Below are 23,747 nucleotides of genomic sequence, written 5' to 3'. Positions count from 1 at the left end.
TTTTTTTTTTTTTTTTTTTTTTTTTTTTTTTTTTTTTTTTTTTTTTTTTTTTTTTTTTTTTTTTTTTTTTTTTTTTTTTTTTTTGTGTGTGTGTGTGTGTGTGTGTGTTTCTAACTGGTTATAAAATAAGTTTTGCTTTCAAATTCTAATGGCCTGGTTCTATTTGTTCTAGTTACTCGACAATTAGTTTTAAGTGAAAATTAATTTTCAATCGGACGTGTTAAATTGGTTTAGGCGCGAAGTTCTCGTCAAGGAGCCGGAGAAGCTGGGTGATGAGCCTATTGATATTACTCCAAAGGAGTTTTCGTTCGGACCACTGCACAGGAGTACGGCGGTGGTGCTTTCATGATATCTGGGGATACTATAGTCTTCTCCAATTTCGAGGATCAGAGACTATATAAGCAATCCATTAACCCCAGTAGTAGCCGTAATGTTACCATTTCTTAAAATTCATTGATGAATTTTGGAACCTTGAAAATGGAAAATTTCCAGTTTCTTATTTCTCATAGTTAGCGTTTGCTCTGATGCCAGATTCTTCTCCTCGACCCCTTACTCCAGATTATGGTGAACCGTTAGTCAGTTATGCTGATGGAGTGTTTGATTTACGTTTCAATCGTTATATTGCCGTACGGGAAGATAGGTATTAGTGTTTGCTTATGTTAACAATTGGGGCCTGTGTGATAGATTATATAACATATCTGTCTTTTCGTTCTTTCCTTTGATAAGAATTACTCCTTACCATTTTTGGAAGATTTATTAATATGTTAAAAATTTACTTCAATCTTGGTATATCGGCGCAATAACAGCTCAAGTCCAACCACGACAATTGTATCTATAGGACTCGAAGAGAAGGCTATAGAAGGTAATAAAGAGGATCCATACCGTGTAATATAAAATAAAGCTAGCTGCTAATTATGTTTGTTACTATGAGAAAAGGACACTTAAATGTAGGTGTTTTCTGAGGTGGGTTTTTTGCTCATGAATTTTGCATCTTGTTTGAACATAATTCTCATATCCGGAGGTACTTGTAGAGGGAAGTGACTTTTATGCTTTTCCTCGAGTGGATCCCAAAGGGAAACAGATTGCATGGATCCAATGGCATCACCCTAACATGCCATGGGATAAATCAGAGCTCTGGGTTGGTTACCTTTCTGACAATGGTTGAGTTCATGTTTGTAAGTAACTCCTTACAAATATTCATTTCTTACTCTCTTGACGTCTTTGCTTCAAGTTTTCTTCATTCCAATGTCATGGTACGACTGTTGTACATGACCTACTTTTTATTCTACTCTGCAGCAAAATCAACAAACGTGTCTGTGTTGCTGGTTGTGATCCAGAGCTAGTGGAGTCGCCTACTGAGCCTAAGTGGTCCTCTGAGGGTGCTTTTTTTCTGCCATTCAATTAATGAACTGTTTCATCACCCAGTTTCCATCACATGGTCAAAGTTATAACACGAATGTCTGAACATCAATTTGTTCTTTTTGTTTCATTGCACCGAGATGGGGCTTCTCCTCGCTTGGCTATTTTTGTTTTCAAAAGGATGCTTTCTCGTTTATCATGGTGTTACATGTAGTTTATTTTGTTATCAGCCTCAACTGGACATGTTTTCTACTTTGCTGTTTATAAACTTTCTATATTGACAAAACTCAATTTGCTGCTTCTTTAGAGACAGGTAACACTTACTTCATCTGATTGGAATGTGCAGGAGAACTTCTTTTTGTTACCGATAGGAAAAGTGGGTTCTGGAATCTATACAAATGGGTATGCTTTCTTTTTTAGTTCTTGCTTCAGTGATATGCTTTTTCTTTTTTCACCACTAATTCTCTGTTTCTTTAAAATACATTTTGAACAGGATTCTCTACAATCTTGCTACAAGGACCCAAGAATTACTATGTACTCGTATTCAACAAACTTGGTGCCATTGTGTCAGCATAATGACAATCAATTATTCATAATTTTGTTGATTATATTTTGCTAATAAGCGAGATCCTAACACACATTAATTATATAAGGTCATAGTGATCTTTGTAACTCAGCTTTTTTTCCCTTGTCTTGTTATGGGAACTAGTTCGAGGCAGATAATGAGGTGTCTCCAGTTTATTCTTTGAATGCGGAGTTTTCACGTCCACTATGGGTTTTTGGCATAAACTCTTATGGTTTCTTACCTGGCCATCAAGGAGAAAACTATATTCTCTGCAGCTATAGGTAACCAAAAACTTCGGTGACTACCTTGGATTTTTCATGATCTGTGCGCATGGAGTAATAATTTTTCTCACCAAGACCATGTTTTTCCATTTCATTTAGGCAGCATGGGAGGTCATATCTTGGAGTCGTGGGTGATACACAAAGCTCGCCATCTCTGCTTGATATTCCCTTTTCAGATATTGATAATATTGTACTAACACAATCAGCTCTTCAGTTCTCATGAAAATCCATTTTGCTTGTGAGTTGTATGCCATTATTTTATACGAGGAGCATCTTTTACCTTTGCAGACAATTGGGAAACATTGTTTTTATGTGGAGGGAGCGTCAGCCTTTCATCCACCATCAATTGCTAGGGTAATCTTGCTAGTATTTCTTTTTCCTTTTTTATCCTAGGATTTTGCGTATCTTGTCAGCTGTTTTTCCTTGTTTAGGTTACTCTAGAAGAGAAAAACTTGAAAGTAGTTGAGTTCACCATTATTTGGTCATCATCGCCTGATATTTTGACGTATAAGTCATACTTCAGCACTCCTAGGTTAATTGAATTTGCAGCAGAAGTGCCTGGTGAAAAGGCTTATGCCTATTTTTATCCACCATTCAATCCCCTTTACCATTCTTGTGAGGACGAGAAGCCTCCATTGTTGCTGGAAAGCCATGGTATGTTCCGTACAGCCTAAACTTAACCTTTTTAGCAAAATAATGATGTGAATTTGTTCTTTTCATTATAATAAAAAAACAGAACTTTTCTCAATAGGTGCATATCACAAGGTAATAAGGATCGTTCTAGATGATGCAGTCATCATCAAAACAATTGTGTGAGAATTATTCCAGCAATACAAAGAACATTGGATTAGTTCCTTTTTTTTCTTTGTTTTTCTTTTTAAGTTATTTCTGAAGAAATGTATTTAGTTCTAGGTTCCGCGGAAAAATATTGGCCATTGATATCTTGACAAAGGAGTGTATAAATTAGACTAAAACGTTAAGCTGCATAACTAATGCCCTATAAGATTTCTCTTTTTCTGTCCTAGATTTGTACTTTGGTTGCCAGCGCTTTTTGATTTTCATAGTTATTATCTCCTTGTTTATGTAGTTTACGTATGTGTTATTACAGGAGGCCCGACAGATGAATCACGTGGAATATTAAATCTAAGAATCCAGTATTGGACTAGTCGAGTATGGGCTTTTGTCAATGTTAACTATGGAGGAAGCTCTGGTATGCATACTTGTGCATTATCATTTCACAGAAGTTTTTTGAGTTTTAATGGATAGAGTCTAATAGTGTTGATACAATAGTAGAATTTTCTCATTGCAATGCCTTAATTACGTGTCTTTAATGTCACTTTTCAGCTTTTGGCCTATCTACTATACATGCATGATATGAAGTGATTTTGGATTGTTTGTTATAGTCTCATTAAAGTTCTCACTTAGATAATCTTGAAACGATTGTGCATTTGTTTTCTGTGAATTATTTGGTGAGCATCGTACTTCTTGTTTTCATTTTATCTGCGTCAATCATCAATTTGGGGTGCTATTTGTCCTATGTTCTATCTTGTGGTTTGTTTGGTTTATTGAAGAATGAAGGTGCTTTTTTTATTTAAGCATACTGTTTCCTGAGGTTATATTTCTTTACCAAAGGTTACGGGAGGGACTTTCGGGAAAGGCTTTTGAGGAAGTGGGGAATTGTTGATGTCAATGACTGTTGCAGCTGTGCAAAATATTTGGTGACTATCTTTCGACATCTATTTTCTTCAGATTTTGGAGGTTCTGATCAATTCTTAGTAACATGTTTAAAGTATTATACTGGCTACTTATTTGTGTAGGTTGATTCAGGAGCAGTTGATGCAGAACGATTATGCATTTCTGGGGAATCTGCTGGGGGATACACTGCCCTAGCTGCTCTTGCTTTCAGAGATACATTCAAGGCAGGAGCTTCCTTGTATGGTGTGAGTGTTCAATCATATTCTTGATTCTAAAGCATTACCATTATAAATTGTCTCGAAGCATAGCTGCTTTTAATTGATGTCCTTTTTGTAATTTTGAAAAAACAAAACTTGGTCAAGGCCCACTAGGTACGGCCCAGACTGTTGAATCGTAGAGAGTCCGCTAATCTTGTTGGCTGGCTTTTACTTTTTCTCTAGGGTTTCCGCTAGGGTTTTATTCTTGCCTGTTCCTCTGGACTACTCTTCATTTCATGGGTCACCCAAGCGGCTTCCTGGTATTGCTGACGTTGACAATGATCCCTCGATTCTTATTCGGATGAGGATGTCCTTTCCTTGGCTCTTGGACAACATCCTATGATTGAATTGTTAAAATTGATTGTTGTTCCCTAATTCAGGTTTTTAGGTAAACAATTTGTAGTGATTTAGTTTAGAATGCTGCGTACTGTAATTCTGTTTAAGATGGTTCAAACATGAGAGCCTTTGTAAAATAATTAGAAAAGCCTTAAATTCAGATGGTGAAACATAGTATTGTTAATCAGTCTGCACTCTTATATGCCAACTGATGGCATGAATGTCCTGATCTTAGTTCACTTATTTGCTTACTGCTCTTTAGACAATGAATGAAAAACTCAATTTGAGTTCTTCCCACTGGATAAAAAAAATTCAAATATATTGTTGAAACTCAATATTGAAAGAGATTTTTAGAATAAAGAATTAACCGTTTCAACACAATATTAGGGTATTTTTTAATTTTTTTTTTTTTTTTTTTTAGAGAAATGCATTTTTATTAATTTAAATTTCCAAAATTTCGAAAATTGGACTCCTCAAATAATCTTTCCGAAGGTCCCGCGTAAACCTTATGCATGCGTGTATGCGCAGCCGGAGACGAGCTCGTTTCAATGAGTGTCTGTGCTCTATTAGGACCTGTTCGCTTTTTTGCTCCATCGTCTTCTCTTATTTCCAATTTTAACGCCTTAAATAGAGCGTTCATCAACCGAGTCTCCGCTGGAAGGCATTTTCGGAGCTACAACCCTATGGCTTCATCCATGTCTTCTTCATCTAGTACCAACAAAGACGTCCCAGAAGTAGCCGAGCAGCTCGCCAAAATCACTGCGCCGTACGGCTCCTGGAAGTCGCCAATTACTGCCGAAGTTGTTACTGGTGCCTCCAAGCGCCTTGGTGGTACTGCTGTCGACGGAAATGGGCGCCTTATCTGGCTCGAATCACGCCCCACCGAATCCGGGTACCCATATCGATTCCTTCCAACTATAGCGATTAAAATGAATAAATCTAAGTTCGCTGGTTGTTTTCTAGTTCGGATTTAGCTCGAAACAATTTGTTGCAATTAAGTTCAGAAATGCCGCTTCGTGTAATTCCGTTTAAAATGGTTTAGGCGAGGAGTGCTTGTTAAGGAGTCGGATAATCCAGGGGATGACCCTAGTGATATTACTCCGAAGGAGTTTTCAGTTCGGAACACGACGCAGGAATACGGCGGTGGTGCATTCACGGTGGCCGGAGACATTGTTATCTTTTCGAATTACAAGGACCAAAGACTTTACAAGCAATCTTTAATTTCAGGTGAACCAACAACCGATTAATCTAGACTTTTATATGTTAACTGATGGAGTGGATTTCCTAGACTTAAGCCACTCGGTTGCTCACTGCCTGTAAATAAGAATGTGAAGGACGTGGAACTTTCAAGTACTGATAAGTTAAGGTTTCACGCAAGCAGATTCGCCTCCGCAAGCACTAACTCCCGATTACGGTGGAAGATCAGTCAGTTATGCAGATGGGGTGTTTGATTCTCGTTTTAATCGTTTTATTACCATCCAGGAAGGTACATTTTTTCATTTAGTGTTAAGAATCCAGGATTTTGTGCTATCAACATCTTTATCGTTGAACTTATTTTTAGACCACTTGTATGTATAGTCGTATGCTTAAATTATTTTGTTTTGGTAGATGGACGTCAAAGTAGCTTGAATCCAATCACCACAATCGTGTCAGTAGAACTTGACGGAACGGATATTAATGGTATGCATATTTTCTTGGTGTGTACAAAATTTGTTGAAAGTTCGTACATAATGCGTTGTAGTTACTGAGGAATTTGAATTGTTGACCACATAATTAGTACCGCCATTTGTGCTAATTTTGCGCATGACTTTCAGATCCAAAGGTTTTAGTTGGAGGAAATGATTTCTATGCCTTCCCACGAGTGGACCCCAAAGGGGAACGGATTGCATGGATAGAGTGGGGTCATCCTAACATGCCTTGGGATAAATCTGAGCTCTGGGTTGGCTACCTTTCTGAGAATGGGTTAGTTGAACCATTCTCCCCAGTTGGTTGATCTTACTATTCTAAACCGGCTATTTGTTTTAGGTGTTAAATGTTACTGTTTCCCGTCATATATGGTGTTTTATCATGCTTCTTTATTCTCTTTCTCGTATTAATTTTGTTTTTTAATTCTAATCTATGTTAGAATGCATTAAAATTTCGCTTGAAAATAAATCAGATCTGCTTGTATACTTTATAGGTGATAGTTATCTCTGCCACTTAGATTCATATATTGTTTTTATATCTAAAATGGTTTAAAACTAAAGTTCTGGATTGTGATCTTGATGCTATTGATCATCTTGCAGAGAGGTCTACAAACGAGTCTGTGTTGCTGGTGGTGATCCGAAGCTTGTGGAATCTCCCACTGAACCGAAGTGGTCTGCTCAGGGTATGTACATTAGCTTTTGAAATGATTAAAGAACTTGTAGTCAATGTGTTAAACTTCTATGTGAGGCCAAATTAACGCCATGCATGGCTGATGATGCCATTGCCTTCTGCATAGATTTTTTCCTGCCTCGGAAGGGCTGTTAATCTTCTACTTGGATGGTTCAATTTTATAGGGTTGTGACTGGATTTCCTAAACTGACTATCATGGCTGAACGTAATGCTTGGTGTTATTCTGGTGTTTATTTATTTATTTTGAGAATGTGCAGGAGAACTATTCTTTATTACTGATAGACAGAGTGGGTTTTGGAATCTTTTTAAATGGGTGAGTTTTCCTTTTATTTTCTATTACCTGTATTTGTTTTCATTGCAGAACTTTAGACAATGCATACTGTAATTTGTTTTTGAAATCAAGTATGTAAAAGATGTTTCTTTTATATTATATTTTTCTGATTGCTTAATATTGAATAATCGCGTATGCATTAATAAATGAACTCTTCACTACTTGCATTGAATTTCCTAGAGATTCAGCTTATCGGTTATTGAATCATGGATTGCAGTATTTACCTGTATTTTGTTACACCTTATTCCAGATATACTTGAAAAAGTTACAAATGTAGAAGGAAATTGCATACGAATTTATTTTGAAATTGGTCAGGCAAAAAATAACCGAAATAAACACCTAGTTTTGGCAACCGTTCTATAATCAGATCATTTGATATGGGCCTCCATTACATTTAACTACCTACCTGATTCTATGATATAACGTTGCCAATTGAAATAATGGCACTTGTAACTCTTGCTTATCATGGAAACAGTTTGAGGTTAACAATGAGGTGGCTCCAGTATACTCTTTAAACGCCGAGTTTTCCCGACCCTTATGGGTTTTTGGCACAAACTCTTATGAATTCTTAAGGATTGGTGCTGGGAGAAACGTCATACTCTGCAGCTACAGGTGATTGAAAAAGTTTCTATTTTCTATGCTTCATGCTGCATTTTTGCCTCCCAGATTTTCGTAGACATTCAACTGCTTTTCCTGTATTGGATCCTGCAGACAGCGTGGGCAATCATATCTTGTAGTTTTGGATGAGGCGCAAAGCTCACTATCCTTGCTTGATATCCCTTTCACGGATATTGATAATATTGTATACTTGATCTATTAAACTTTGAGATTTTTTTATTTTCAGTTTCACAGAGGACATGTTTTTTTGTTAGTAATATTTTCTTATATTAGATAAACATGTTTATGTTTGCAGGCTCTGGGAAATCATTGTATATATGTGGAAGGATCTTCGGCACTTCATCCATCATCTATTGCCAAGGTCTTATTTTTTTCTGCCATTATCTGTCTTCCATTTTCTTTGTAGTTTTCACAGATTTCTGCTTTCAACATTGCTAAATTTCAAAAGATTCTGGTTATAAAACATCGGATGAAATTGTTTCTGCCTGTCTTTGACAATGCCACTTTTCCCATGCAGGTGACCTTAAATGAAAGAACCTTGGGAGTAGAAGGTTTCACTATTATCTGGTCTTCTTCTCCGGATATTTTGAAATTTAAGTCGTATTTCAGCCTTCCTGAGTTCATTGAATTTCCTACTGAAGTTCCTGGCCAAAATGCTTATGCCTACTTTTATCGACCGTCCAATCCTATTTACCAGGCTAGTCAGGATGAAAAGCCTCCGTTGTTGTTGAAAAGCCATGGTATGTTGCAACTACGCTGTCATTAAACTTTCGTAGTTTGGGGGAAATAATTCAAACCAGTATCCTGCAATCTTTTTTCCTATCAAGTAGGGTGTTGGAATATTTGCCGTTTATTTTAATGGAACATTTTTTAAAAATTTGTCATTATTTCATAAGAGACAGGAAAAAGTATGTTTCGTACTTTACCTTAAATGAAGTGTTGTTGGAATGATTCTTACTGGCTTTTATTTCTAGTTATGGCATAGCTCCTTCTGCAAAAGTAGATATTTTATAGATATTACCCTACAGGAGGACCAACTGCTGAAACACGTGGAAATTTAAATCCTAGCATTCAATACTGGACTAGTCGAGGCTGGGGTTATGTTGATGTCAATTATGGTGGTAGCACTGGTATGATTGCAACCATTACTAGTTTTAAATATATTTAAAGAACAAAAAAATTCTTTCTATGTCCGTTCCCTGCAATGCTGAATTGCCTCATACTTGCCAATTAGATTCTCTAGTTTAGGAATGTTTTTTATAGTTATCATAGTTATTTACTAAGGTATTTATGATTTGGCTATAAAGGTTATGGGAGAGAGTACCGAGAAAGGCTTTTGAGGCAATGGGGAATTGTTGATGTCAATGATTGCTGCAGTTGTGCAAGATTTTTGGTGGCACCCTCCTACGATCTTGCTTTCACTAGAACTAATATTTTCATGATTAATTAGTGATACACCTATCTAACCTTGAGCAATATCAAACCATATTGTTTTCTCCAGGTGGACTCTGGAAAGGTTGATGGAGAACGATTATGCATCACTGGTGGATCTGCTGGGGGATATACCACCTTAGCTGCTCTTGCTTTTAGAGATACTTTTAAGGCAGGAGCTTCCTTGTATGGGGTGAGCGTCTTGTCTTTATGCTAATCTGGTCTCTCAGAATAATTACAGTGATAAGCGTAGCTCTCAAACCAAAATTTATGTTATAATTCTTCTCTTTTTTTTTGCTGTTAAACTGTGTTCTGTTATACTGCTTGCATTGAAACAAAAATGAATGTTCGATGGTATGGTATGATTTTAAATTTTACTTTTAATCACTTATTACCGAAACTAAGTAATGAAAGCATGGTATTAAATTGAAGTTCAGCTACAAGCCTACAACGCTTGTTGGTGATTTTATTGTCTACAAAGAGAGATTACTGCTCGTTTTCTTCTACAGTCAGCTGTCTAAGTGCACGACCCAGTATCATCTCTAATGGTGTTGATGTTGTAGATTTTTTTTTTGTATGTATTACTCGTTCATATAGCCCTTTCCCTTTGATCATAACTCCCTTCTGCTTTCTGTTAATACACACACACATATGTATATATTTGTCTTTGCTTACTAACTTTTGAAACTAGAAACCGTGCAACAGTTGACTGATTGTAGTTCTCATGATCTTTGAATAGATAGCTGACTTAAGCTTGTTGAGAGCAGATACACACAAGTTTGAATCTCATTATATTGACAATCTCGTTGGTGAGTTGAAGAACAAATAAGGAATCTCATATTTGATTTCCTTCTCATTTTAATAGTTTGAATTCTGATACGAATTATTATGGGCTGCAGGGAACGAAAAAGATTACTTTGAAAGGTCACCAATCAATTTTGTTGACAAATTTTCTTGCCCTATAATCCTATTCCAGGGACTGGAGGACAAAGTATGCCCATTTATCTTTCTTTTTCTCCTAATAATGATGATGTAAAACATGTCATGCATCTCTTCATGGTAATGAAGGCCAGTTATTTGTTGGGTAAACACTTTGTATTGAATATCCAGGTCGTACTACCCAATCAAGCTCGTAAGATTTATAATGCGTTGAAGGATAAGGGCTTGCCTGTTGCTCTAGTCGAGTATGAAGGAGAACAACATGGTTTCCGCAAGGTCTACGCTACTGCATCTTTTGAGTGGTACTTCTGAGTTTTGGCATTGGGGTATAGAATGCTAAACTTTGTGTATTTAATGCAGGCAGAAAATATTAAATTTACCCTGGAACAGCAAATGATGTTCTTTGCTCGATCAGTAGGACGCTTTCAAGTTGCAGACGATATTAACCCAATCAAAATCGATAACTTTGACTAAGAATCTAATGTGCTGGTATGTATGTTTGGAAACCTTATACTTCGTGAATTACATGAAATAAGTTTTTGGAGATCTTCTGTCAATAACTTCAACTCAGCATTTGGATGAACTATTATAATTTCTGCATGTAGCTTCATGTCACATATATGTTACATGATTTTAAAGGTCTTCCTGGCTTTTACAACCTTTCCTTCCTTGTATCGTTAACTATTCAGGAGCCCCATCTCCCAAGCTTTCTTTATGTCCTTTATTCAGATCATAAGTTTTTAACTACATTTATATATTTCATTTACATATTAAGTAAACTCTATTTAAATATAGCCCGATTCATAAGTGAAAATTTGGATTTATCTTAATTTTTCAACCGTGATCATCCATTTATTTATTTATTTATTATTTTGTATTTATAAAAAATAATAAAAAATTGATATCATGTCTCTCAAACAAATATTATCAATCATATAATTGTCTTTTAAATTCAAGTACTTCAAATTCCTTCCATGTTCAAACGGCTCCTTAGTGTAAAGTATTAAAAGTAAGTCTGCTAGCTTCAGCTAACTGGGCCTTGTTGGGCCAAGTAGGGTCAAACTGGACCTTGTAGCCCACAGCCGGAAGTCTGACTCTGAACCTTGGAATTTTGTGGGCCGACTTCAGTCCTTTTCAGGTACCTAATTCCTTTGTTGGCTGTTCTTAGCTGGGAATTTCATCTCCATGTGGCCCTTTCATGTGGCCCTTCAGAAAAAAAATCTGCATTACTTTCTCTCGACTCTGTTACTAATCTTATTATAGAGGAATAATTCTTCTTCTTTGTCACTACTGCTAGGCTTTCTTCCTTAACGATAGTTCTTATTTTACTACCTTCATGAACTAAGTCACTTTTCAGTTTGTCGCTTAGATTTTCACCCACTCTCCTGTTATTCCAATGGAATGGTGGTAATTTTTCACGGCAGACCAATCACATGTCGTCGTTTAATAGCTTGATTTCTGAGGGATATGATGCCCACCAAATCTCAAGAGACAACCAAATCAAACACTGGGTCCTTGACTCATAAATTTTTTTTACCATTTTGTTAAATCGTTATGAACCTAATAATTTCAGAAAATTCAAAGAGATGGAAAGACAACGACAAGAAGACTCCTGAAGAAACTTTCAAGATGGGCATCATGATGATTCGAGCCTTTTCGAAAAAGGTTAGTAGACAAGTTTAATTCTAAAGGGGGTTTCAAATGGGACTTCTAAATTGTTAATACTTTCCACATAAAACATCGTTGTTTAACCAACTCACGGGTGGTAGAGGTGGGGAGGAAATGGAGTTAGAAAGAACATGAGTGGTCACTCTCAGGCTTTTAACTTTTATTTGTATTGTGTAGTAGTGATCACACTAAGCAGTTTGTTGTTGCCCTTCAATATAGATATATAGGTGGGTGAGGTTTTCCCGTTTTAGGTGGAAGAGATTGCAAGGACCACTCTTCTTGATTAGAATCAAATTCCTTCAGATTAAGACAAATTTGAAACCTCTTACTCACCTACCATTCCTTTCAACATGCCAAAACTTAGAATCTTCCAGCTTTCACTTTGCAAATCAACTGGTGATTGGATGTTTACTCAGTATCTCTTTTTTGGGGGGATGGCTGGTTTAGATTCCTTCCATGATTTTTTTGTAGAATTATGTATCATTTGAGTTCCAATCGAACATTTTTTGATATTATGTTTCACGTGAACTTGAAAATAGCTACAATGACATTTTTTTTTTTAAAGTATCCAATTCCTGCTTTAAATGATACTGTTTTTTCTAATAATTAGTTCATAGTTCAATGGGTTAAGTCACTATGTGGGAAAAATAATAATAAGAAGAAGAATAGTAGTAAAACTGTGCCCCACGAAGTCTGGAGTTTAAGCATCCGTCTATGGTAAAGTCCTTGATAACAACATAATGTCGTAGTCTGAAGAAGGCCACATGTGATTTCCTCTTGGACTGTGGGAGAGATGACCTGTGCACTGAGTTGGCAGGCTGATTAAATTGAGTAATATTATGTTATTGTCTTCATTCCATCTTTTCACCAAATCCTTTTTTGCGTTACAGCCAAACACAGTTGGCACTTCTTTTTTTAATGCTTAACCCATCAAATCAATGCCATCTGGCGCAAGTCAACATCAATCACACACACACCTTAGCCTCATGCTCTCTTCTTCTGTTCATAATTATTTTGGTTCTTTCATTAATGCTCAGTACACCCAAGATCAAGAATCATCTGTTGTTCACATTAGCCACGAGGTGCTTAAATTTTTCACCCTGCACTGTTACCAAACAATGTACAAGTCTATTTTCTTTATAATACCCCTATCATACAGTGTACTACTGCTACTACTAAATCTGAACCATTGCTGCCAAAAAAAGAAAAGAAAACATCCACAGAAAAACGAACTGGATTATGAATTATTATGTGCAGAGAAGGTATCTAAAGCTAAATTCATAAGGTATTACTTTAACAAACTGAGAAAGAGGTTGGTTTCTTCTCCTCTCTATCAACTTAATTGCTTCTTTTCCTAATTCACTTGGTAGCTGAAGGCAGACCCAGTCAACCAAGGAGTCCAAGTCTTTACCAAAGTCCAGCAAATACCAATCCAGCAGCTTTGGGATTCCAAACTTCTCTGATGCAATTCCTACTGCAGCTTGTAAATAGTCTCTTTTTGCTAATTCTAGCTGGTTCTCGACCTGGGATGCTGTGTACACTCTCACCTTCATTAACCAAAAGTTCATGAAAATTAAAAGTGGAATCAGAGGATGGAAAAACATCAGGGTCTCTTAAATCTAATATGGATGAATAACTTGAAAATAATTGCCTAGATAATTAATGAACAGATTTTCATTTATTAGGAACTATCTTTAGAAAGAGAATTGCAGAATAATTGAAGAGTAATTAATAATCCAGAACCAGTACTGGGCTTCTTCTGATGCGAAGAAAAAGGAAATGGTATGAAGGTTTTAATCAAAAGTAGGTGTAAAGATCGGAAATCTGCTGATGTGTTTAAGAACTTACAGCTGGGGACGACCAGCTTCCACATGATAATGCGAACGTAATCAATGGTTCTGATAACTCCAACCCAAAAATACTTCTAAATGTCTTCTCGTCGTACTTGGCACTCTTTGAGAAAGCCTGTGGTCAAATTAAATTACGAAGTTATGAACTTCCCAACCTTAACTTCAAAATTAAACATCACAATACATTATTGAAATCAGCAGCTTACATATTGCGAATGGTAAGGAAGTCTCAAAATGAAATGCTCAATGGTTATAGCATTTAGCAAGTGTCCGCTCACATTAATTGTTGCCTGGTGGACGCATTATTATTATGAGATAGTTTGCCAAAATACGAAGAAAGAACAAAGCTATATAGAGTAGAGCAGAAGGATAATCAATAATAATCTGTACCTTCTGCATCAAACCAGCAACCATCTCCGGACTCTCTGGTATTCCAAGTTGTAGAAATGCCTACAGGAATTCAATCACGTAAGCGTGTGCCGAAGAAAGCATAGGAAAGAATGCCAACAAATAGAAAGAAAGAAATCACTAACTAGAAGGGTCTCTTAAGCAAAAAATTCCCAGAAAAATGGCGTACATTTATCATGCAGGAGTTATAGACGTTGATCCAAAAGGCAAGTTTCTCCTGATGTGTAAGACGTTGCAAGTTGACAGAAGCAAGTTTCCCCAAGAGGAGTCTGAAATTTAGAAAAATTGAGGCTAGATTTAATATTTAATTTCCAAAACAACAGCATGAAGCGATGCAATATTATTATCAGTAGCGCAAAACTTACTTCAATCTTTGGAATAGAAACAACGAGTTTGTCGTCCGCTTTGTATTAATTGAACTGGCTTCAACTATATGTACGTTCTTGTATGGACCAATATCTCGCATTCCAAACTCTGAACATATATTATAAGGGTCCTGATGATCCGTCTCTTCAGTTTGCCTCGTAGTTAGCATTGAGAATAGATGTAAACTTTCAGTGACACCTCTGTTCTTGATTGAGCTCATCCTTAAAAGAATGCTCGATAAGCATTTCAAAATATTTTCAGAGATATTGTTCGGACTATCATCACCAGATACCTTGTTGTCTGGAGCACGTAGTCGTCTAGCTTCAGCGTTTTCTGGACTCGTCTCTCGGTTTTCGAACTGAATATGAGAAAAGTATATGTATATATGTGTGTGTGTTTATAACAATACCAAAAATGAATAATATGGAAATTTCATACTCACATTCAGTTTTGGAGAATTCGGTTTCTCTGATGATTTGTAACGAGCTGGAGATTTCTTGAGTGGAGTCTTTATCGTATGGGTTTTCTGGAGAGAAGACACCCTGTGGTTACTTGTCGAATTCATACGCGATTCATTTTCCTTTCCCAGACCATTATCTGAAACAGAAAATAGGCAAAGGAAAAAGGGGTCAAAAGGTAATTCCAAACCTGATCCACATTTTTCATTTAATAACTTCAAACTCATAAATTTTTTTTTGGCTTTATCGTTCATGGTTGCCAATGAATTACCAGTCTTCTGAACTGAAAGTTCGGATTGAAGTTGCTTGGAATTGTTTTTGAGGGAAAACTCCATGTTCTTCTTGGAGGAGGAAATGTTGACAGCTTCCTGATATAAGTCCTGCCTGAAATGCACAACCTGCTCTTCAAGCCGCACCACCTCCTCTTCAAGAACAGCTACTTCGGCAAGAAGTTCTAGCATCTGCAGGCGTTAAAGATCTGGCATTACAATTCTGGCTTCGTTTCACCAACCAAGCCTCTGTTTACAATTTTTTTTAAAAAAAAACTATATTCCCGACTGCTAGCATGAATTATGAATATAATTGTTTTCAATGTTTAAGGAAAATCCAAGGCTATCAATAAGGAAGGAATTGAGGATTTGAAATACGTACATTGGGAGGAAGAAAAGGAGGGAGGCGGGGTAAAGCTCCCAGAGGTCTGGTGAAAGCTCTCTTCAAAGCACGACCTACATTTTCTTCATGTCTGAGCTTCTTCTTCAGCTTGTCAACCTGATGATTCAGAATGCCAAATCCAATATAAAATTATGAAGAAGAAAACAAGTAATTAGCGATTTTGATCGGGATGAAACGTTCATACGTCTTGTTGTAAAGCCACTTTTCTCTCTCTGCTTGCAACCCGTCCGCTTGTGGTTGCTTTTGCTGCATCAGGCAAGTTCGCCGCCGGCATATCCACGCTTCCCTTCAAGGCAATTTAGAATTCAACCTTTTAGCTTTTACAGTAGTATCGCACCAGTGATTCTAGCCCAGAAGTAAGATGATGGGCGACAGAATTTGTATGAAGGAAAGCAGGAGACTTCATATAAATTTAGAACTTCATCAGATGCAGAATAAAAGAGATAAGAAGATTTCTTCATATTTTTCATGGCTTTCGCTCACAACAGAACAAACCGTTTTTCGAAGCATGCAATAAATAAGGTAAGAAACTACAGCGACCTACTTAGAACTATGCACAAGACTTGGAAGTATGGCTGGGATTACTTTTTCATGATTCGCAGATGCTCTCATTGACTGCAGCCTTGTCCTCCCTTTGCGATCCATCTCTTCAAAACTGCAATCCAAACCAAATTTATTACTCAATTTCCTTCTCAACGTCAAAATATCTAACAAAACAATTCCATCGAATCAGACAAAACAAGGGATCAAAGCGTGCCTTAAATGGAGATCAAACCTTTCTGAGAGGAAAAGAGGCTCATTTTTTCATAGACGTCTAAGAAATTCAATGGCGAAAGACCACTCTCAACGATTTACCTCCCAATTTCGACATTCCTCGATCAATGCAAAGAAACAAGAATTGGGACTTTATTTTCGGAATAGCAGATACTGGATGTCTCGGAGACATGGAAGTCTATTTAAGATACTGTATATGACGGCCACAGACAACCGGGTTTACCGCCTCGGGACTAATTTACCATATCTTCCACCGCTTCAAAAGCTTATCTGTGAGAGAAAAAGAGATAGATTTACTCACAGATTGAAAGGTAAAACGAATGGCTTTGCAGAAAGTTTATGTGCATCTCTTGCATATCCCTCTCTATGGTCCACAACATGCCAGCTTCATCATGGAACAGCGTGTGCCTTCTCTTTCGAACCCCATCTCCTTTATATCCCTTTTTTTTTTTTTTTTACTTTCTTTTGGGAATGGACTTTCAGAATACAATGAATCCTGAAAACAGAGTACAACCAGAGTAATTAAGATTTCATTGGTTAAATATAAATCAAATCCCATGTGGGTTGTGATTGTTAGTGACTTTGGAAGCACACTGAGAGGCGATTGCATAAAATATTAATAAGGAATGAATTTGAGGGCAAAGACTGCCACAGTCACATGCTTGCCAACCAATTAATACATTTTTACTTCTTTCGGAAGATCCAAAGCAGAAGAGCTCTAGAATTACCTGGTTTGATCATACGTAATGACATTGGTATTCGTTCTTAATTAACTACCTAATACCAAAGCTTATTATAATAATCCCCCTTTCATTTCAAGAAATGTATAACCCATTTCTGCTCTGTTCTTAATATGAATAAAACAGATTTGCATTTTCAGACCTGACTTGAAAAGAGGGAAAGAAATTCACCGAGCACCAATTTATGCCGCTCGAAAATGCTCCCCACCTACTTTCTTCCTTATCCATCAAGAAAAGATAATTGATCAGAAATGAAGCCTCTTATCTCTAAGAAATCAACCAATGAATGCGTTCAAACAAAACCCCACTGCTCATAAAATGTCTAATGTCCCTTCAAGCTTCAAGCTGATTTCTTTAAAAACAAGCTTCAAGCTGGAAAAGTAGTGTATTTAATAATGAAATCTCTGTTTTTTGGAAAAGCAAATTTGGCTATTTTGTCACTTACACATGGAATGGATGCTTTCATGATAGAAATGGTCACTTATCGACTTAAAAAAGGCTTGTGGGAAATAAAGAAAAATGTAAAATAAATTAAAAAAAAATCAAAGTAGGCACTCACATCCACGTGACAGAGACATCAAAGCAGAAATATCTTAATGCTCCATGATTAACAAAAGTAATAAAGCAATAATCTTTCCATGTATGGAGACATTTAATTATTGGGGGACCCTGTTCTAAAGGCAGTTGGGATGAGACTAGTTCTTATTTGAATTCCGAAATGATCGGGCTGCTGAGTTCTTCAAGAGGTTTTAAATGTCTTGTGTACTTGAATTAATGAAGAAAGTAAGTAGCCAGAAGTGTTTCAATAGTAACCTCAGCAGCAATTCCAATGCCAAAGCGGATTCGCATTTTGACAAACAGTTTATGCGCACTCGCGCGACGGCCCATCGAACACATCCAACAATTGGCAACTTCTTGTTCTAAATTCCAAACAAAAATAATTAGAATCAAATTGCAGTTGGAGAGTTAAGGCGTGTCATAATCGATGGCAGACAAACGATTTTGCAGGGCAGATGAGTAAAAGAGGGTTATTATTATACCTGCTTGTTCTTCATAGAGTCGATCAATCGGGAAATTGGTGTTAACTGAAGCAATCTTGAAAGCGGAAAAGTCAGATTCAAGAGGAAAATGACAGATGCACGACCTAACAAATTTTTTAGTCCCTTGATCGATCATCCTTTTGCAATTAATGCAAATTCATTGAAGAATGTTATTGTTGGAGAGCCGAAGCAGAGGCGTAATTGCACACTAAACGATTCCGATTATTGTTTTCCCGCGGAACTTAGAATTTTGTTGCTCTTTATTTGTTTGTTTGAAAATTAATTTGACAGATCTGCAATTTCTATAGGCAATTAATGATTTTTAAAAATGAATATAAACAAACAAAAGCAAACTCAACATAAAATCCATTTCTATCTTAATATATATTTAATTAAAAAAAAAAAGAATTATGTAAAAAATCTATCTGACACATTATATAAAATTTAAAATTTTAGTACACGCAGTTCAATGAACAGTTGAACATAAAAATTCAAAATTTTAAAGAGATGAAAGATTTATTAAATACCAAACTAAAAAAACTATAATTCAACTAAATAAATACTAATTATTCAATAACTCAAATAATAACGTAAAATTTAAATCTCCCCTACAAATAACTCAACATTTCAATGAAAAAAAAAAAAAAAAAAAAGAAAACAAATGGAACCCATTAAGAAATGTCAGGACAAATAATTTTGTTAGCCCAAATAATAAAAATATATTGTCCTTTTGCAAAGTAAAATAAAATAATTCTAAGGGAGCAACCTCATCTTCCTTCCTTTGTCGGTGTCCTTAGCAGTAGCAGCAGCAATGAAGAGGAGTTTATTGAGTAAATCAGCGACAAATCCAGTTATAATCTTGAANGGGGGGGGGGGGGGGGGGGGGGGGGGGGGGGGGGGGGGGGGGGGGGGGGGGGGGGGGGGGGGGGGGGGGGGGGGGGGGGGACCTGCCGTGCTAAAACACCTTTATGCTTTTCTTAGCAGGCTGCTGCACTTTTGCCGTAGCCGTAGGGCAACGGCGGTGCTGTGACATTGACATGGCACACCCACCTTCCATCTAAAAAGCCTCTTTTACAATTCCCAATCGCAGTGCAACACTGTTTTGATTTGAGGGGTCCCTTCTTCTTCTTCTTCTTCTTTCCCCAAAGGGCACTCAATTTTCAATCATGCTTCTGAATTATCTCCATGGATCGAAAGGAAGTTGCAGACTTGCAATTGAACAGTAAAGAATATTAATGGAAAAGGTGATGATTCAGAAGTGAAATGCTCTGTCCAACAAAGTCAATATGTAGTGTACTCATACCTAATGTAGGATACCAACCTACCCACAAATCCATTCTAACAGAGAGAACATAAGATTCAGATGCCAAAAAAGAACATCCAAAATTCTCACCAAATGAACATAATCTTACTTTAGTAATAATCGATCCTGCATTTTGAAAGGCCGAAACTCTTAAACTAGTTGAAAAAGATGAACAGAAAGATTGACCAAAGAATAGGTATAGCCCAGACATTGTGTATGTAACATGCATGCACTATTGCAACATTATATATATATATATATATATATATATATATATATATATTCTAATAAATAAGTTTGTTATCAATCTGAATGAAGTAAATATATAATATTCCCTACAAGATGAGAGAACTAGCTCAGGTCATCAAAATTCAGTTCCTCTAGGCAGATGGAAGGATGATTAATATGGAAAAAAGAAAAAAAATCTAAAACCAAGTGCATTCCAGAAGCTGAAGCAACTTCAGCTGTTCTACTTGAAAAGCGCCTAAGGATTAATATGAGCTTTTCTGTGTTCAGATTACTTGTTGTTGATGGCTTCCATATACAGTGTAAGCTCCATAAGCTGCGTGATACATACTTGGATCGTGAGGTGGCAGACCATATCCATAGCCATCATATATGTGCCCCCCGTAGTAAGGTCCATTCCACTGGTTACCAAAATCTCTGAACTGCCACACCTCAACAAATGCAAGAAAAAATGCTGTTAAGACTATTTATCAACCTAAATCGGCCGCTACAGATGGTAAGAATGAAGAAGGAATGTAAACCAAACATTTCCCCGGCTAAGTGTTTCCAAATTCAATTCCATAACTGAGACAAGGTTCAAATAAAAAGTTCATACTTAATTGTTCTTAATAAAACAGCTCATTTTATTGTTTTCCTATCCTTGCCCTTCAGGAAAAGCATGAAAATTGAGAGAGTGATGCACATGTTTTTTGTTAATATTTTCACACTAGGAGAAAAGGGTAATTTGCCTGCTTATTTGCTGGATTTCGGCCCCAAGAAAGACGAATAGTTTGCTTGCCAATTACAGTTGCATTTAGTTTCTGCAAGGCCTCTTCAGCATCATTTCTGCAGAGGAAAATTGAGAAGAATATGTGACAGAAATTAGAAAAAATCAACAAATTGACAAAACCAATAATCAGACAGATACTATTAATTCATGGTTTATATGATAGGAAAATCTGATCACAAACTTTTTACCTATTGGCAAATTGAACAAACCCACATCCTTTACCAACTGGTATTTTAACAGAGACTATCTCACCATACTGTGAGAAAGGTTGCCTCAGATCTTCATCGGTGACATTAGGATCAAGCCCTCCAACAAATATCTAAAATTAAAGCTCAGGTTAAACCAAGAATACGAAGTGGAATTTCTAGCTGTGCAGATAAAAATAACCAAAGCAACTTACAGTTGTATTTGCAGAATCTCCTTCAGATTGGAGTCCTTGGCTCAAGGGACCATTTGTTAAATACTCTCCTATAATAAACAGAGAACAACATATGCATAAGCAGTCCAAAAGGGGTAGGGAAGTGTACAACCATGAGTAAACACTAAGAACACATGCATTCAAAGAGTTAAATCCAAACCCTTTTTGATTGACAGACAGGAAGACACAACACATATTTCTTTGTTAGCATTATAGTTTTCATTTTCACAACCCTTTTTGATTCATAACCCTCAGTCTTGAACCAAATGCCCCGGAAAAAGTAGAAAGCTTCCATATCTTTACTTATTCCAGAATTGCATGTCCTCCCCAAAGACTAACCCTAATCCCTCTTGGAAGTGGTTTTAGGCTATGCACATTACATTGTAACCATACAATTTAAATATACCCTGTGAAAAATTCTGTTGCTGATATCCAGAAGACTTTCTGGGCGTTGCTGCACCAATGCGCATAGGTCTGCTCGAGCAATATACACCATTCATTTCAGACATGGCCTGAGACCTTTCATTGTCATCTCCAAACCGCACAAAACCATAACCCTTTGAACGACCAGTATTGGCATCAATGACAACTTTTGCTGCTTTAACAGAAGGAAATTTACTTGAAAATGTATCGTACAACAGAGCATCAGTAACATCCGCAGCTAAGTCACCAACAAAAATAGAAAGATCGGGATCATTATCTGATCGCTTGTCACCGGTGCTAAATGTCGCCCAATTCAAGCGGAAAGGCTGCTCTGTACTTGGCATGAGCACTCCAGCATAGTTCTGAAGAGCTTTTTCAGCTGTTGCATGAGCAAAAAATTCTACAAATCCATACCCCTCAGACAAACCACTTTGCTTATTACGAATGATCTTGATCAATGAAATCTGCGTCATACAGGAAATAAAACAATCAACGTTCAACATGATCATGCCAAACTAAGAAAAATTCAAGATTCTTCAACAAAAAAGATTGTTTGGAAACAGTTAGGATAATGTTTTTATTATTTGGTTCGAAAAAGTAGGGAAAAGAACGAGATAGAGTAGGTAGAAAATCCATGTACATAGCTGAATGCACAGAAATAAATATAAAAAACTATAAAAGAAACCTCCTTCAGCAACAAAAGTCAATGTCAATTGCTAGAGAATGTGATCTTCCATTTACTTCTTCATACCCTTTTCACAATATTCAACAGGTGGTAAATTTGAGAGGCTAGAAGATAAAGCCATTCTAGACAGGACTAAAAAGTCCTATAACATGCTTCTATGTTGCTTTACCGTTTACCAGTTGCCAATTCGCTCTCATTAAAATTTGTCAAATGCCAAAACAACATTTTTGCAAAATATACGGCTGCATTTTTACGCAGATTCTATACTCTAACCTACTAATATCAGAAAATGTAAACCAATCGCAACAAAAAACTCCAATAAATTCTCACTTCCTCAAAAGTAGCAAAACCCTTTTTTTCCCAAAAAAAAAAAAAAAAAAAAAAAAAAAAAAACCAAATGTTTGATCAGACTTATAATTGTCATTTGGTTCTGCACTTCTGTGTTCAAATTGCACAACGACAATGAAGTACGCAAACCTCCAAAAAGAAAAATCATCAGAACTAGAAACTAGTAGANTTTTTTCCCCAAAAAAAAAAAAAAAAAAAAAAAAAGCAAACCAAATGTTTGATCAGACTTATAATTGTCATTTGGTTCTGCACTTCTGTGTTCAAATTGCACAACGACAATGAAGTACGCAAACCTCCAAAAAGAAAAATCATCAGAACTAGAAACTAGTAGACGTTTACAACTGTATGGATGAATCGGAAAAGGGAATTATTCAATATTTCTAGCCTTATGTTCAGGAAGAGAATGAATCATTTCATAAAAAAATAAAAAAAAACAAAAAAAAAGATTGATTTATATGAGAACTTTAACGATTCCAGAAAATCAGCAAATAATCATCATCGATAATAAACGTAAAGATGAGTGAAAAAGAAGAGAGAAAATTGAACCTCGCCAATGGAAGCAAAGCAGGTATGGAGGTAACTCTCGTCCATCCAATGATGCAAGTCACCCACCCAAATCGTTTTGTTTTCGCCGCCAGATCCCTGTAGCGGCTGCGAATGCTGAATAGGGAGATGGTGATGCTGATATTGGGGGTGATAATGCATATACGGTGGCGGCGGAAGCGGCGGCGCCATGTAATGCGGAGGCGTCATCATATGGTGCGGCATTACCATAGCCGGCGGCGGGTACTGCATTGACATCCACGACTGCGGCTGCTGGTGCCGCTGATTTGGTTCTTGCGGCTGCGAATCAGAACCGTTGCTTTGCATCTTATCTTCCTTCGTATTAACAAGGAGAATGGAGCAGATTTTAATGTACACCCTTACTCAAAAGGGTAAAAGAATCTGAATGGAATGAGAGGAAAAAGAATCCGAATCTGAGAGCAAAAAAGGGAAACCCAAAGAAGCCGAAAGAGGAGGACTGGATTAGGGTCTAAGCCTGAGGATGAGGATGACGAAAATACAAACCGGAAGGTTTTTGGGCTGTCTATATACACCCTAGGATTAAGGAACACACTTAATCTCAGCTGTTCATTTCAGTTTCCTCTCCCCGGCCTTTGCCTCCATCCGCCGCCAATTATCCTGTAACCATCAACTCCTAAATTACTAAAAAGTTTTTCTATTATTTTTAATTTTACAAAAATTAATTTTGTATAAGTTTATCAAATTAATTTCAAATTTTGTACTTTTATTTTTATTTTTTATTTCTAAATAATTTAATCAAGTTTTTAATTTCTATAAAAATCCTCGAAATTGATCTTTTTAATATTTTGTTGGCTAAACTACATTCA

The 23,747-nt window shown here is 36.6% G+C and overlaps 3 protein-coding genes, 1 long non-coding RNA gene and 1 pseudogene across 13 annotated transcripts; 2 read left to right on the top strand and 3 right to left on the bottom strand.

Annotated features, from left to right (window-relative positions):
- The window catches only part of LOC111474216, a 12,227-nt pseudogene extending 7,547 nt beyond the window's left edge, over positions 1-4,680 (top strand).
- Positions 4,681-4,964: 284 nt separating this feature from the next.
- Positions 4,965-13,060, top strand: LOC111474184. Of its 6 annotated transcripts, none has more exons than XR_002715907.1 (20): positions 4,965-5,385; positions 5,536-5,720; positions 5,875-5,979; positions 6,102-6,173; positions 6,308-6,455; positions 6,779-6,861; positions 7,127-7,182; positions 7,676-7,812; positions 7,912-8,002; positions 8,114-8,179; positions 8,336-8,558; positions 8,847-8,948; positions 9,126-9,211; positions 9,320-9,442; positions 9,989-10,058; positions 10,149-10,240; positions 10,360-10,464; positions 10,549-10,677; positions 11,762-11,853; positions 12,894-13,060. XR_002715907.1 is itself a non-coding variant. In XM_023119397.1 (19 exons), the coding sequence occupies exons 1-18, from the start codon at positions 5,006-5,008 to the stop codon at positions 10,660-10,662; spliced, it is 2,238 nt and encodes a 745-aa protein (XP_022975165.1). In that variant the 5' UTR covers positions 4,965-5,005; the 3' UTR covers positions 10,663-10,677; positions 11,762-12,413. The 6 variants fall into 6 exon arrangements, 3 of the variants coding, with proteins under 3 accessions (XP_022975165.1, XP_022975160.1, XP_022975159.1); XR_002715906.1 differs by having other exon boundaries at positions 12,488-13,060; XR_002715904.1 differs by lacking the exon at positions 12,894-13,060 and adding an exon at positions 12,076-12,413.
- Positions 13,061-13,067: 7 nt separating this feature from the next.
- Positions 13,068-17,459, bottom strand: LOC111474227. Of its 5 annotated transcripts, none has more exons than XM_023119418.1 (13): positions 17,296-17,459; positions 16,386-16,880; positions 16,196-16,265; positions 15,795-15,896; positions 15,590-15,706; positions 15,210-15,399; positions 14,923-15,077; positions 14,480-14,838; positions 14,284-14,383; positions 14,097-14,156; positions 13,913-13,996; positions 13,705-13,821; positions 13,068-13,403 (listed from the first exon to the last, which is right to left on the bottom strand). In XM_023119418.1, the coding sequence occupies exons 3-13, from the start codon at positions 16,253-16,255 to the stop codon at positions 13,104-13,106; spliced, it is 1,644 nt and encodes a 547-aa protein (XP_022975186.1). In that variant the 5' UTR covers positions 16,256-16,265; positions 16,386-16,880; positions 17,296-17,459; the 3' UTR covers positions 13,068-13,103. The 5 variants fall into 5 exon arrangements, with proteins under 5 accessions (XP_022975186.1, XP_022975187.1, XP_022975188.1 ...); XM_023119419.1 differs by lacking the exon at positions 17,296-17,459 and having other exon boundaries at positions 16,386-16,483; positions 16,686-17,031; XM_023119420.1 differs by lacking the exon at positions 17,296-17,459 and having other exon boundaries at positions 16,368-17,032.
- A 366-nt stretch (positions 17,460-17,825) lies between these two features.
- Positions 17,826-19,022, bottom strand: LOC111476587. The gene is made up of 3 exons (XR_002717127.1): positions 18,931-19,022; positions 18,165-18,457; positions 17,826-18,044 (listed from the first exon to the last, which is right to left on the bottom strand). It is a non-coding gene; the product is annotated as an uncharacterized LOC111476587 (long non-coding RNA).
- Positions 19,023-19,745: 723 nt separating this feature from the next.
- On the bottom strand, positions 19,746-23,528 carry LOC111476746 (polyadenylate-binding protein RBP47C-like). Its single transcript, XM_023120540.1, has 6 exons — positions 22,903-23,528; positions 21,307-21,787; positions 20,883-20,950; positions 20,671-20,801; positions 20,442-20,538; positions 19,746-20,135 (listed from the first exon to the last, which is right to left on the bottom strand). Exons 1-6 carry the CDS (start codon positions 23,224-23,226, stop codon positions 19,980-19,982), a joined length of 1,257 nt encoding a protein of 418 aa, XP_022976308.1. The 5' UTR covers positions 23,227-23,528; the 3' UTR covers positions 19,746-19,979.
- Positions 23,529-23,747: the final 219 nt, after the last annotated feature.

This window comes from Cucurbita maxima, unplaced genomic scaffold, assembly GCF_002738345.1.
Source record: "Cucurbita maxima cultivar Rimu unplaced genomic scaffold, Cmax_1.0 Cma_Scf00003, whole genome shotgun sequence".
NCBI lineage: Eukaryota > Viridiplantae > Streptophyta > Magnoliopsida > Cucurbitales > Cucurbitaceae > Cucurbita > Cucurbita maxima.
The sequence above is the reverse complement of the archived record's forward strand: the minus strand, read 5'-3'. Positions and strand labels throughout refer to the sequence as shown.

Excerpts from the sequence above, each read along its gene's own strand:
- LOC111474184 (XM_023119397.1), top strand. The coding sequence starts at position 5,006 with ATGCGTGTATGCGCAGCCGGAGACGAGCTCGTTTCAATGAGTGTCTGT. Across the intron at positions 5,386-5,535 it reads TCACGCCCCACCGAATCCGG|GCGAGGAGTGCTTGTTAAGG; the intron begins GTACCCATATCG and ends AAAATGGTTTAG. Across the intron at positions 9,212-9,319 it reads GCAGTTGTGCAAGATTTTTG|GTGGACTCTGGAAAGGTTGA; the intron begins GTGGCACCCTCC and ends TGTTTTCTCCAG.
- LOC111474227 (XM_023119418.1), bottom strand. The coding sequence starts at position 16,255 with ATGGATCGCAAAGGGAGGACAAGGCTGCAGTCAATGAGAGCATCTGCG. Across the intron at positions 14,384-14,479 it reads TTTCTATTCCAAAGATTGAA|ACTCCTCTTGGGGAAACTTG; the intron begins GTAAGTTTTGCG and ends TCTAAATTTCAG. Across the intron at positions 13,997-14,096 it reads TTGCTGGTTTGATGCAGAAG|GCAACAATTAATGTGAGCGG; the intron begins GTACAGATTATT and ends TGCGTCCACCAG.
- LOC111476746 (XM_023120540.1), bottom strand. The coding sequence starts at position 23,226 with ATGCAAAGCAACGGTTCTGATTCGCAGCCGCAAGAACCAAATCAGCGG. Across the intron at positions 21,788-22,902 it reads GCTTTGCTTCCATTGGCGAG|ATTTCATTGATCAAGATCAT; the intron begins GTTCAATTTTCT and ends TGTATGACGCAG. Across the intron at positions 20,951-21,306 it reads GCAACAGAATTTTTCACAGG|GAGAGTATTTAACAAATGGT; the intron begins GTATATTTAAAT and ends TGTTTATTATAG.